Source organism: Chiloscyllium punctatum, chromosome 27 (assembly GCF_047496795.1).
Source record: "Chiloscyllium punctatum isolate Juve2018m chromosome 27, sChiPun1.3, whole genome shotgun sequence".
Taxonomy (NCBI): Eukaryota; Metazoa; Chordata; class Chondrichthyes; order Orectolobiformes; family Hemiscylliidae; genus Chiloscyllium; species Chiloscyllium punctatum.
Window position 1 is genome coordinate 36162549 of NC_092765.1, and position 14332 is coordinate 36176880.

Sequence of the window (14332 nt, forward strand, 5' to 3'; positions counted from 1 at the left end):
CAGGGATTAGTCAAGTAAATCTTCTCTGAACTGCTCCAACACATTAACATCCTTCCTTAACTACAGTGACCAGTACTGCTCACAGTACACAATACTCCAGATGCTTCTCTTTGACTCATGGAGTATGATCTCTCAGAGGATTTGTGAACTCTAATCTTATTCTGAGAATGTTTTGAAAGCCAGGTTTGAAAGATATTACCCATGATCCCATATCCCTTCCGTGTAAACTCATGCCCCGACTACTCTCATTCCATGAATTCTTCACACTGATTCTCATCCCTTCCATGTCCGTTCCTCCAGAATGCCCTGTGTACGTAACCGACGAGCTATATAAATAATACTGGCAAATGTGAAACTGCAGAGCAAGAAAAAAAAAACACCCATTGGAAATGTTCTTTGAAAAATAAAACTGTCAGACAGGCCATTAAAGTATCAATAATGGAGGCTCCAAACACTTGGCATCTCTTAATGTCATTCCAATAAATATTGAGTCACTGACATGACAGAACACAGAAACATATTGTAGCCACTTAATGGTTGCCAATCAAGTAAATCAACATTTCACTTCAGCTGTCAAAACAGAATCCTCTTCTGGGCTCACAGCCAAGCTCCAAACTTTTAAAATGTGAGTTGGCAATCGACAAAGAAATACTGTTCACAAGGGTTTGTAACTCTCCCAACACAAAGAGAACTGACAGAGAACATGGTTGACACCAGCTTCTCAACAGCAACTAGAGATGAGGCAATTAATGCTGGCCTTGTCAGTGGTACCCAAATCCCAGGAACATCTAAATCGCCATGTAATAGCCACCAATTTTGTAACAGTGTCACATTAGAGATGTTCCTAATGTGAACAACAAGAATGGATTGTGCTAGAATCAAAAAGATCAAGCTTTGTATGTTCCTTTTCTATGGTTGTTTCACCAGTGCCAATAATTATTTTCTTTAATTCACATTCAAGTGCTGATGCTATAAGTTTTACAGATGTTATGTTGAAAGCACAACATCATAACAAGTCTGACTTATCAACAGAAATGTTCAAAGCTATCTGTGATCATCAATACCACATCCTATATTTCAGCTGCAATACTGCTTATAACCTGTGTACTGTCCATTCTGATTGTGTTGCACAGCATTCCCGTCTAATCCTTGCATGCTTGTGCTCTTTACAACTGGAGCAGAGAAAGAAGGGATGAGATGGACTATGAAGAGCTGGGGCAGGAGCAGCAGCAGTTTTCTGAGAAAGAAGATGAGGACATTGGTCAGGAGGACATCACCATCAGCATAATAGAGTGGTGCAGCATCAGGTGCTGCAAACCAAAAGGACTTAATTCACACCCACTTCTTATGGATGAGTGCTGCATGAAGTCATCTTTCACTGCCTGCAAGTATATTGCCGGTTGATAGGCTAGCAGTCCCTTTTCAGGTTTCCAGAAGCGAATGCAGTTTGTTTTGGCTCATTTCATCCTAGCATTTCCTGTTGTTCAAGAAAGAAATAACTTTTTCAACCATTTGAGGGTTTCCACCACAAAATGTTGCCATTTTGATCAATGACTAGGTGTTATGCCACACTGGGCATTATGGAAAAGGTACTACTCCCACAATCTAACAAGGCGTGCTGCTAAGGAAGGGTAACTTCTTTTGTTTATGTTTTGTAGGTGCAAGTTCAATGACAGTAGACCAGACAGGTGATGATGTAACGTGGCAATACATTTACAAATGTGCACTTCTATTTCCAGTGAAGAGGGACTCACACTATGAATGCCCTAAAAAGCGCTATTTCATTCCCCCTCACTATGTGTACCATGAAGAGCTTTATGTAGCTGGCAGTGCACAGCTAGGTTTTAAACATGGCACTGGCAGTGAAGATGCCATAAGGTCCTAGCATTGGTGAGTGCTTCTGTCACTGATGAGCACACGAGTGTGAGGGAGCTTTAAATCACAAAAACTCTGCATCCAAATTCAGCAGCTAATAGGGAGTTCAGCCTTTATTTAAGAGGATAAAAATAGGGAAGTCTTTCTAAAACTATACAAGGCAGCTAGTTAGACAACACCTAGAATTCGGTCAACAGTTTTGGTCCCTTTATCTAAGGAAGGGTAGATTGGACTTGGAGACTGTCCATAAAAGGTTCACTCAGATGATCCCAGATATGGAAGGACTTTTTTTTATGAGAAGTGATTCATTACTTTGGGTGTGTACTTGTTTAACTTAAGAAGAATGAGAGGATTTCTTATTGAAATACAAAACATTCTTCGGGGGCTCAATAGGGGAGTTCAGGACAGGTTGTTTCCCTTTTACTGAGAGACCAGGTCCGTAGGGTGTAACCTCAGATTGCAGGGTCTCAGAAAAGAGATAGAAAGCAATTTCTTCTCTCACACGATAGTGAAACTCTGAAATTATTTACCGCAGGGCTGTAGAGGTGAAGTCATTAAGTACATTCAAGACTGAGATAGACAGCTTTTTAATCAGACAGGGAATCAAGGGATAAGACTGAAATGTGGCGTTAAGGATTATCAGATCAGCCATGATCTCATTGAATGTTGCATTTGACTCAATGGGGTGAATGGAGTATTTCTGCTCCTCTGTCTTATGGTCATATGGAGCAGTGCGTTCGGTGCATGGTGTTTACACAATGAGGTCAGCAGCAGGGAGCTGCTTGAGATAACTCCCTAGAGCTCACAGAGAGAAACCTTTCCTGCCACTCTCCCAAACTGACTTCACAGATTTTAGTCCAAGTCAGCCCTTAAGGTCTTTACTATTCTTTTCATGTACTGGTCACAATTATTCATTTTCATCAATGGATATTATGAAGTTCTACTGAACTATGTATCATTGTACATCTCATACTAACTAAACATGATAAAGATACATTATAATTTTGAGAGAATATACTTGATGTCACAATATACTTGTGTCCGTGGATGCGATTGGATTTTCTAAAATCATCATCGGCATCATGGGATATCATAGTGAAAAAGCAGTTGGGACAATTGAACTGCTGTTAATTGGTATGTACAAGCCATTAACTGCTAAATTGGAGTTTAGAAATTCTGGTCAATAATCCTCTTTATCTTCAAACATTTTCAATAATAATCATTGTAATGGCTTACAACCTTAATCCAAAACTAAGCTACAGCAATCCTACAGAATCTCAAGCAGGAGAGATCTCCTTAGCAGAATAATAATCTTAAAGTGGCCATGTAGCCAAAGATGTCTGCAATTATCAAGTACTTGCTCCTTAGCTGAACCAACGCCTTAGCATTAAAACACCAAATGAAATGAAAATATCGTGAGAATTTTAAATTAAAATTTTAAGCTCAATGATTAAAAAATCTTTATTTCTTTTCTTTCAAATGGAAAATGTTTGACAGATAATAGTTTGGCTAACATCAGTGGAACACTCATTTAAGGTATCATTACGATGCAATATCTTTTGCATTACAAATTAATCTTGAAGGAACATATAAAGGACACTTATCCACAGAAATTTGTTGATATAAACTTTGGTCAGAACCTTAATGGAAGATGGCATTACCAAGTGACATTGAATGTGAACATCGATCGATTTCTCTTTCTCTTTCAGGCTTGCTATTTGCATTCCTCAAGATGCATGGGAGAAAACCACTACTTTTTAAAATGAAAGATCCCATATTCGCATTACTCTACTGTACTTAGCAAAATTCATCCTTTCAGTCAGCCTCAGTTCTTTTCTCATCACATCAGTGATTTACAAAATAAGTAATAGAACACTAATAAAATATGCATAAGGCATTTGGAAACCATCTAACATATTATTTGCAGAGTTTAGGGAGAAGAAATATTTTCGCTATCACCCTGAATAAGCTAGTCTGAATAAGTCTTGCACAGATCTAGGTTATTATTTATTTTAAAAATACTCACTAAAAGGGCATATTGTTAGTATAACAAAACACAGGCAATATTCGCATTGAATAGCCCAGTAGAAATGGATAAGCAACAATCACAGATTACAAGCTATGCAAATAAAAAGTAAATGTAAAAGCAATACTTGCAAATGAATCTATTTGCAAAGTATTCTATTTGTTGCAAAATATGCCTACATAGCTCTTTGTTCTAATTTTTTTTGGAACTAAGAGGGCATTTTGCCCTTGATTTAAGCAAAGGGTGGAAAGTTGCCCAAGCATTGATTAATTTCTTTCAAGTGTTCTAGCGCAACAGAAAAGCCTAAGACAGTGCAATGTTCAACCATGCAGCTTTTCAATTGTTGTCAATCATTGAAAATATGACTGTGTGCTCACTGCTGCAGCCACGGCCATGAAATTCAATGGGATGCTATTTCAATTAGAAACATGAATGATTAGAATAATGTAAGCTATTCAAGTTCCTTATGTGCAATCACCCAACATGGATTTCTGCTTGAAAAAAAATTTCAATATTTAAAAGCGATAACATTAACATGACATTAGTTCTTTCTTGTATTAAAGATTTCAAATCTAAAAATTCATCAAACCTTTCTGATACTCAAAGGAAGTTCAATTTCTGGGAAACAAACACAGAAATTGCTGGAGAAACTGGGAAGGTCTGGCTGCATCTGTAGAGAGAAAGCAGAGTCAATGTTTCAGATCCAGTGATCAATTCTAATGAAGGATCACCGGATCTGAAACAGTGACACTGCTTTCATTTCATACATGTTGCCAGACCTGCTGAGATTCTTCAGCAATTCCTGTTTCTGTTTCAGATTTCCAGCATCCTCAGTTCCTTTAGAACCTATTGCTAAGAGTATTTTGGGAACAATCTAAATTGAGGAGATACAATGATTCAGATAAATATCAAAAATTTAAAAACAATTATAGCATGCCAGTTAGTTGAAAGGTTGAGATGATGTCAAGTTTCAAAATTGCTTGTGAATCAAGTACTCTAAAACCTGAAACAAAATGCTCTGAATGATAATGACTCAGTTGTGTTTTTTTGGCCAAATAAGGTAACTATTGACATTTTATGGGTGGCTTCATTCAGGTTTTGAACTTCAATTTCATTTTAATAATGACTGACTAACTCTTCTTTCATCTCCTTTAAATGACACTGACAGAAGTTTGACTTGACATGCCCATGTAGAAATGAATGCCATAAGAAGTGGTTCAATGCCCTTGTGCTTGTTCAGGAAAGCCAGTTCATATCATGGAGAATTGGATTCTATCACCTCCTAGGCAAGGCAGTAAATCAGGGCAATGTAAATGTCCACCTGCCTGTTTTAGGCCAAATGAATAAGCCTAACATCAGCTCCTGATTCAGAACAATTCATCTAAAATATACTGTACACAGAAATAGGCTAACAGAAACAGGGGAATGTCACATTGATCTGGAAAGCAAATGTAACTTGAGAGATTTTTAAGCATTACACTGAACTAGAAGGTTTTATGGAAAATGTGAGCTGTATACAGGTAGCAAATTCAATAATAGTTATGATGTGCCCCGACGTTGAATTTTACCCCTCTTGTGGTGGATCCATGTTGATTCACACATGGGCACTGCTTCAAACACCTAAGACATTGCTACCCTTTCTCACTTCCTCATGTAATGATTAACTCATTGGTACTAAGCTAAGTGTGTTAAAGTTCCAGGCTTATCACCTCCCTCCTGTTGGTATGCAACATGGCTAACACTTCCTGTGATAGATGAGAATGAAGAAGTCAGTATAAGCAAGGCTTGGTAAACTTGTGAACAGCAGAGATCAATCATAATATATTTTTCTCTAAACTGCTCATTTCCTTTACCTCCTGAATAAGGTTTTGTAAACTTTTGTAGTAGAGATCAGATATGGATTTGTGATTGCAATAATGGCAGAAATATTAACATTTTCTATGTCAAATCTGTATGTTTAACTTAACTGCTTCTTTCAATTTCCAGTCTTGAAAATTTGGTAGCCTCTTCCTTAATCAGTCACACAACTGAATTTAGACTTTTCCCAACTTTGAAGAGCCTCTTCAAGGTTCTAACCAAGCACTTTTGGTCTGGAACTTCCAGCTAAAACTCTTACACGTAAGTAGCCATCTATTTTTTTCAGAGAAAACGGTATCCCTCATCCACCCTCCACCAGGACACATTGATCCTCCTGCTTCTTGGATGCTGCCTGACCGGCTATGCTTTTCCAGCACCACACTCTTCGACTATGATCTCCAGCATCTGCAGTCCTCACTTTCTCTAATTCCATTCATGTAAAATTTATTTTAAAATATAATCACTATACCTTACTCTCTTGCTCACTGTGTGAAAATTATTAAATACGTTACTTCTGCTGTTTGATGACATCGTTGTTGTTAGATATGTGGAGATTCCCTTGATTTAGCACTAAATTCAATATAAGTAGCAACAATGAAATCAATGCCACAGAGATTTCGAGGTTCTTCTGAGCATTTGAGGTTAGTAGTAAACATCACTTTACTGCAAAGTGACACAATTCTGAATAAAAATCTGTAAAACTCTGGCAGATTTTTGTTCCCTATAATAAAACATACAGCAGTAATAGACTCAATAACTCATCCCACTGTAAATAAGCTTGTGACCAAGACCATGAAACCTGGTGACACAGCGGTGTACTTTAAAATTTCACACATCAATAGCTTTTAATTTGTTCATGACTTCCACCTGTATATGGTATTGTTCAAACACTACAGCAAAACACAAATGCTGTGGTACTCATGCTAGACTTTCTTTTGCTAAAATGCAAGCCACAGCTTTTCAGAATTAGATCTGCAATCATTTCCGGTTATGGTTGGATGTTAAAAGATTCACACGTTTATGTTTCCTTTTTTTGACATGTAGGGGCAAGCCCCTTTTAGTTGGTGACTATCCAAATACCAAGACAACCCATCCAATCATTAAGAGCTGACAGGCTGTGTGAACAAATCAGGCCTGGGAATCACAGGCCTGTACATGGCTCCCTGGGTCACCAGTAGTTACTGGTCAATCAGAAGCTAGGCTCTTTCAGAGCCATGGTACCTCTTGGGGTATACAGCAGTGGGAAGGTAGGTTCTTTTTTGACTTTTTGTGTGGGATGGTCTTGTGGGTGAGGATTGTCAAGGACAGACACTTCACAAAGATTATTTGCTGAGGGAGTGAGAGGAGATTGGGGTAGAAAGATGGTACAACAAATAACCATTATAAAAGGTAATGTCACTCAGGAAAACATAAACTTTCAGGTAGGACTAAACTCATCCGCAATCTTTCAAGTGCATTTTCAACATGAACTCAGTGCACAATAGACAACCCACATTCGCATCAGATCACTTTATGAAGAATATGTCCCTTTATTTGCCATTTTGATGAATTGTTTGTCCCCGCTGAGCTCCAAAGGCTAACCCTCTCGCCTCCAGCAGCAACTTCTCTTGACAACAAACTGGGGCAATTAGAGGTGTCCCCACCACCCCCTCCCCAGAATGTTGCCCTGTGTGTCGTAGCCAGGGAAGGAATCACCTTTGTTAACCTGCTAGGGACGTGATAAGTTCAGTTGACTGTCGGTGGTTCATTAATGGCATTTAAGGGCATTAAACGACGAGAGGGCAACAGATCACCTTTGAACTTTTTTGATCAGAACTTTATCAGTTAGGTGGTGAGAAGTGAGTGAGGAAGTGAATTTGTCCCCAGGGCCAACCTGCCCAATTGCTTCCCTGCTTCTCACCACCTCCATGGAGAGGCAATATCACAGGCAAAAATCCACATTTCAGTGGAGTTAAATCTTGGTCAAGCTGTCAGGAACATTTTACAAGAAGATTGCCTCTATCTAAATATTTCAACCTGACAAATGTTCCTTTTCACCAATGTACTCCATCTAAAAGTCATGTTTCTGCACTGCTACAAAATTCATGGCGTGAGTAATACATTTACCTTTCTCCAGGAAGGCAACAGGTGGATACACATATACAAATAAGCCAATACAATATATCACTACTTAGAGTTATAGCAATGGCCATCTGTTTGTATAGAGAAAACAACCTTCAGAGGCGAATCCTTTTAAAATAAATTGATCACATTATATACAGTAATCTGTGTAGATACCAACTCCAAATGAATTAAAGCACACAACCCACCAGTTTAACAACTAGTTTGTGTAATGAATGCACATTTTTCTTTCCCATTCAGTCTTTATGCTGTCTATTAGATATGGGAGAAAGGTGTGAATTATGCAGGTAAACAAAGCCTCAGTATGCATGAAAGTCTGTGATGGTTGCAATTAAGAATACAAGCACAGGTTTCAGAAGAAATTACAGGAATATAAATCTGTTCATTTTCATGTTGGAACAGACACTTTCCAAGAATTTATTACTGAGGGAAAGAGGGGATTTTGGGGTAGAAATACTGAAGAACAACTGAAATACTGAATAACTGTCACAAAAGGAAGTATCACCCAGAAAAAGAAACCTTTCAGTGGTTGTAAAATCATATTCAGTTTTCCAAGTATCTTTTCCACATACAATCAATGCACAACAGATAGCCCATGGCAGCGCCACGTCACATTATGAGAAGTATATTCATATACTTGCCATATTGATGAATCTTCTGTCCCGCTGACCTCTAAGAAGTCATAACCATCTTCCAACTGGAAATCCGTGAAGACCAGTGCAATGGTATCACCAGGTTCAGCTAGAATAGTCCAAGTGCAGTCCGCATTATTCTCATAAACTGATGGAAAATTGGGGCTCGAGATATCTCCACTCTGTCCACGCAATGTCCCTCCACAGCCATCATCCGCTGCAAAGCAATGATATGTTTTAGAAAGGACTAGAAAGGAATTTTTAAAAAACTGTCTACAAAATGAATATATTTTCACCAGTTTGCTGTGGTGTTTAATACAGAACAACCTCGGATATCCGAACATCGATTATCCAAACAAGATCTCAAGGTCCCAATGCTTGGGTAAACTGTGTTACTGAACATTTGATTATCTGAACAAAATACTCCCCGCCTGTGTCATTCAGATAATTGAATTTGTGGTGTGTAGCGTAAACTTTCTGAGTGAAGTAGCAAATTTTTTTTTAAGTTTCAATTCCTATAATTCAGCAATTGAAAAATAATTAATCCATCTAGGTCCATTTTATAAAGTAACTGATAGAAAGGATTCAAGTATGTCCTTAATGACATTAAACCTTTGTGTCACAGCAAATTCTGGTGATTTACATTTATTCCATCAAAACGGATCAAATATGTTTAGAGATGCCTGAATTGAGTCTGGCTCATTGATTAGTACATTATTAACAAGCAGATCAATAGGTTATTCTGTCGAATTGCTGCTCAACACCACAGGTTAACAGCTAAAGGTGTGAAAATATCAGGTTTGGACTTCAAAATAGATGATGTACCAACATTGAGTCATGGATTACACAATTGTTGCAAAAGAAAAAGATATTTCAGCAGCTTCAGTTTATTTGCATGGGTTGGTATCTCATTACCTTTGAAAATAGCATTGTGTAACATGAAAGATGCTTGGGAAAAATACTCTATTCAATTAATTCTCTCTGTATTCCAAAAAGTCGTGAAAATTGCATCACAAATAAGCAGCTTTTAAACAATTGGGAAAAATGTGTTACATTTCACTCTTACGTGAAAAAATACTATTAAATTATAAACAACTAGGCAGTTTTTTTTTCCTTTTTTTGTTTTATAAGAGTCCTCCAAATGTGGTATCTGTGTGGGAGCTTTTTGTTTAATTGGTCAGAAGCAACATTTTTTACTACATTTCATCACTGCCTTTGTATTTTCAGATTACAGTTCAAATGTTCAGTTCGGTTCAGCTATAAATTTCTTCAGCGTAACATTGCCAAAGCCAAAGCTGGTTCCTTCTAGTCTGACAACAAAGAAACTCCTGAAACTCAACGTCTCTCTTTAACCACTGTCTCAGGCTAAGCGAGTCTGTCTGCAGCACTGTTGTGCTATTTTGCACAGATTTCAGTTTCCGATTCCTTCTCTTCTCAATCAAAAGTACTTTGTGCCCAGGGTCACCCTTGTTTCCCTGAATGAACCCTGAGATTCCGACAGACTCTCAATGAAAAAAACAGCAATTGCAAACAATGTTATGAACTGTTCACATTTTCCACATAGCTAGTCTGCCCTGCTTATACCTCCAAAACGTCTCTCTCAATGCTCGCTCAGCCTTTCCTGATCAAAATTCTTTTCTGTGCTTTGATCAGCTCTGGATCTAACCATCTCATGTACCAACCAAACTGGATACTGCAATCCATACACTTAGGTTGTTTAAGATGTTCCTGCTCCTATCCTCCACCTCAACTATCACTCCAATGACTTCCAGTGCACTAATCCTCATGGTTCAATTTCTCATCTGCGTACTTTGACTGAATATTAACCAGAAATTAATGAAGTGTTAATTTCAATGCGATTCACAAAGAGTTTCTCTCTGTGAACCCCAATGAAATGTTTCATGCTATTTTCCAAAACACATTTCATTGGCTACACCCCATGTCTCCCTGGCAACCCACTATTCCGAGCTTCTCTTTTGCCAAAGGTAGAAGTGCTCGGCGCTAGCAGGAGTTATGGCACTGGCATCATTTTAACCATTTCCTTCCCATGCATGTCATGGGAGGCAACAAAAAGGGCACAGAGGTGGAATGACTGATGCTTCATTGCAAGTACATACACATATAGCAAGTATATTGCTATTTAGGGACCAAGGTACACAGGTTATCCATCCTTAATGTCATCCCATCTTTGAACTCTGGCTGCTTCTTCTCCAATGCTCAGTGTAGCTGACTAACTTCTCACTGTTGTGTTTTGCAGCAATACATACTGGAAAGCCTTACAACATTTGAAAATCATCTCTTTCATTCAGCAACAGCGAAAGTGAATTAAAAAACAAACAAAAGCTGCATTTGGTTCCGAGAACAGTTGGGGACTTCATGCCTTTCAAGTGACACTGATTTACAGTCAATGAGTGATTGACAGCATCCAGCTCACCTCTACTAGAACCGAGTGTCAGTTAATTCCTGTCCTGCTTATTATGTCTAATGCTGCAGCATTCTATCATGCAGAAGGTAATATTCATCCTGCTCCGTATCCTCATCTTCCTAATCAAATCTTCTGTCACCCTCCTGGCTCTTCAGAATCCATCCATCTCCTTTTTACCTGTTCCAATTGTCAGAGCAAAGCATGCTAGGATTATGTGGCACACTCTGCATGGCAGAATGTCCTGCAAGGCATCCCCAAACCAATCTAAAAAGCGGAGCATCACCTTCAGCAAGCCTATCGTCTGCTCCTCTCATGGCCCCTGTGAAAGAGTGGACTGTAATGTATCTTTGCTCAGCCTCATGTCAGGGGATGCCTATGGAGCACTCCCAACATCTTGGCCACTGATGTCCAAGATGGAGGCCCAGAGGTGAGCTGGAGTTGTCCGATACTCATTCTGACTTTCACACTGGGAATTGTTGACATCTAGTTTCTATCTGGTGCAAGAAACAAAAGGGAAACTGCACATCAATAAGGGGACATGAGTCAATAATACTATGCAAATACATGAAAATACATGTAAATAGATTTTTGGTGCTGACTTGTGAGATTATTGCTTCACCATTCAAACCCTGGTTGGAAAATCAGATTTTTTCTCTCACTGTCAAGAACTTCATCTCTGCCAATCTCGCTCTATTTTCCTAATGACTCTTCAAAGCCCAGATCAATCAGGAGTGAGGGGGATTACAATGTTAGTATCTCTTTATAGCCTCAAGTCACCTTATCGCTTAACATCCCTGGTCCTACAATCCTCTCTCCCCAACACTCCATTCATCCAGCTCTTGGTCAACAAACCTCAACTACTTCCCATCCCATGCTCCAACATTTCCGTTGCACCTTCAGTGAATGAGACTGGAATTTCCATCGGACTCCCCTCCACCAACACAGGACCCTTTTCCTTTTATTCTTTGAAACCCTCTTCTTTAAATAAGTTTGAGATTATTTGTCCCCAGCTCTCCTTAGGTTCATATCTTGTGTAAAGCATTTGGGATGTGAAAAGGCACCAATGATTGTTAGTCTTTTAATTAACTGTCATCGTTTTCCACTTAACAGATATCTCTGTTTCACTATACGTGACAATATTTATTTTTGTAATATCCAATGTATTTCTATGGTTGGCTACATAAACGTCAGAGCCCAATGGTCCTATCCTACCTATCCTACTCCTTTCCTATTTTTGTACTTCGGAAACTAACCTTTTCTTGATGAATTCCAGACTAGCATTAAGATCATGGAACAGATAAATAAAGACACATTTCACACTTTTCCGGCATTTTCCCCTCTATGTGTGTGTAAATATATATATATATATATATTTATATATATATATAAAATATACAATACATATACATGAAATCAAATGCTTTCAATACCAACTTTGACCTTAAAATTACCTGATGATCCTTACAAAAGTGGTACTTACATCAGTGCTTCCCAAACATTTTCCTAATGTGAACCATTTTGAGATTTAAAAATTGTTGCAGCTCTTCACTGAGAGAGTGGGATGGAGGCTGGAAATGAATGAGAGGCAGGAGCCTTTGGAGGGTGAGCACAGAAGTTAGAATTTGATCATTGCTGCCTCAGAGCACATAGATCATAGAATCCCTACAGTGTGAAACCAGGCCATTAGGCCCATCGAGTGTTAATGGACCCCCCAAAAAGCATCCTATCCAGATACATTCCTGACCCTATCCCTGTAACCCTGCATTTCCCGTGGCTAATCTACCTAGCTTGCATATCACTGGACACCATGGGTAATTTAGAATGGCCACCTAACCTGCACATCTTTGGACTGTGGGAGGAAACCAGAACACTTGGAATAAACCCACTCAGACATGGGGAGAATGTACAAACTCCATGCAGACAGTCACCTGAGAATCTAACCACTGAGCCACCATGCCATCTTTGACACCATGACACATGACACCAATGTTTCAACTTGTGGCCCCATTTGATAACCTAATCTTACTTTGGGAAACCATGATTTAAGTGGCCAACGCAATATTACAATTGGAAATGTGTGCAGTGATGCAATTCTCATGTAATTCTTACATGGAAGGTTAACAAGCAAGGCAATGTTAATGTCCGACAGACAGTGAGCTTGACAGGAGGATACTTACACAACACAGTCATTGTTCAAGGGGAAAGTCAAATTAATAGTATACAGCTATGTTGGACTTCAAGGTCAAAGCTTTGGCAAGCATTTAAAGAGGGATTCATTTCAGCCAAGCGATGTGATGAAAGCAACAAGTAGAAAAGCATTTATCTGAGAACATTATACAAACTGAGCTTTTATAAGATATTTGACTTTTGCTTCCAGCAGAAACGTAATTAATTCCAATTTATTCGTGAATTTTTATAAACCATTATTGATACATATCACCACTACTGTTGTGAATTTTAGTTAGTGACAAAGCAGTATGCTGTAAATCTTCTTGCACTCAGACCTTCATTTTTCCTGATTTAATTCTCGTCTCAAGTGCAGTGTATCATTTTTCAGAGATTGGCAGCAGTGCAGTACATTTACTAAGTAGCCTACCTCCACATATTTTTGCCTGGATAGTCAGTGTCAGAAGGCTTTCAATCATGCAGAAATCCCAGTCGAGTCCAATTCCAGCCTCATTTAAAGGCCACAAACGTACATTAAACAACCTGACATTACACGGTGAAGGAGCACAGACCAGAGTTGTGATGAGAGGGCTGGAGATGAGTCTGGATTTTTAGGTGTCTCACTTGCCAGGAGTCAGCAAGAGACCTATTATGTCTCCTTCCTTCAGCTGCTCAAAGTCCAGGACCAAGGACAGAACCAAACCAAAACTGGGTCATGGCAGGAATTGTTCCGCAGGGATGAGGATCTCAGGGAGAGCATGGTTTGTGCTGGCCGCAATGATGGCTCTTAGCTTTGAACAAGAAATGACCCCCACCCCAGGAGACCATACTTGTTGTACAGACCACATTTAACCAGGGTTAGGCCAGTGGCTGTAGGATGAGGTCCTTGTGATCATCACTGGCTCTGTAACCACCTCTGTTGCTGGTGGTGCAGGAAGTCTGACCAAAGCTTTTGCTATTCCAGATTTTAAACTTTGCTGGAGGGAACAAGGCACTTGGGGGCTCGCATGCCGGTCTCCTGCTTGAATAAATACCCAGTTCCAAACATGTCATGAGAAAAGCATGAAACACACAGACACACACACTCTCTCTCTCTCACCGAGAAACTGATTTCAGCAACCATCATTTATGTCACCGGTCAAGTCTCTAAACTCAGCACAGGTGAAAGCTAAAATCTGAGACCTCCTGACCAGTACAGGATGTCTGTGTACAGTATTATTCAAAGTGTGC

General features: G+C 39.1%; 1 protein-coding gene across 1 annotated transcript in view; it reads right to left on the minus strand.

The window, feature by feature from the left end:
• Positions 1-273: 273 nt before the first annotated feature.
• Positions 274-14332, minus strand: part of LOC140453264 (CUB and sushi domain-containing protein 2-like) — a 745905-nt gene continuing 731846 nt past the window's right edge. The window contains exons 5-6 of the mRNA XM_072547824.1: positions 8521-8728; positions 274-355 (exon numbers count right to left, since the gene is read on the minus strand). Of these exons, the coding sequence (XP_072403925.1) occupies positions 274-355; positions 8521-8728 (290 nt within the window). The remainder of the gene's footprint in view (positions 356-8520; positions 8729-14332) is intronic.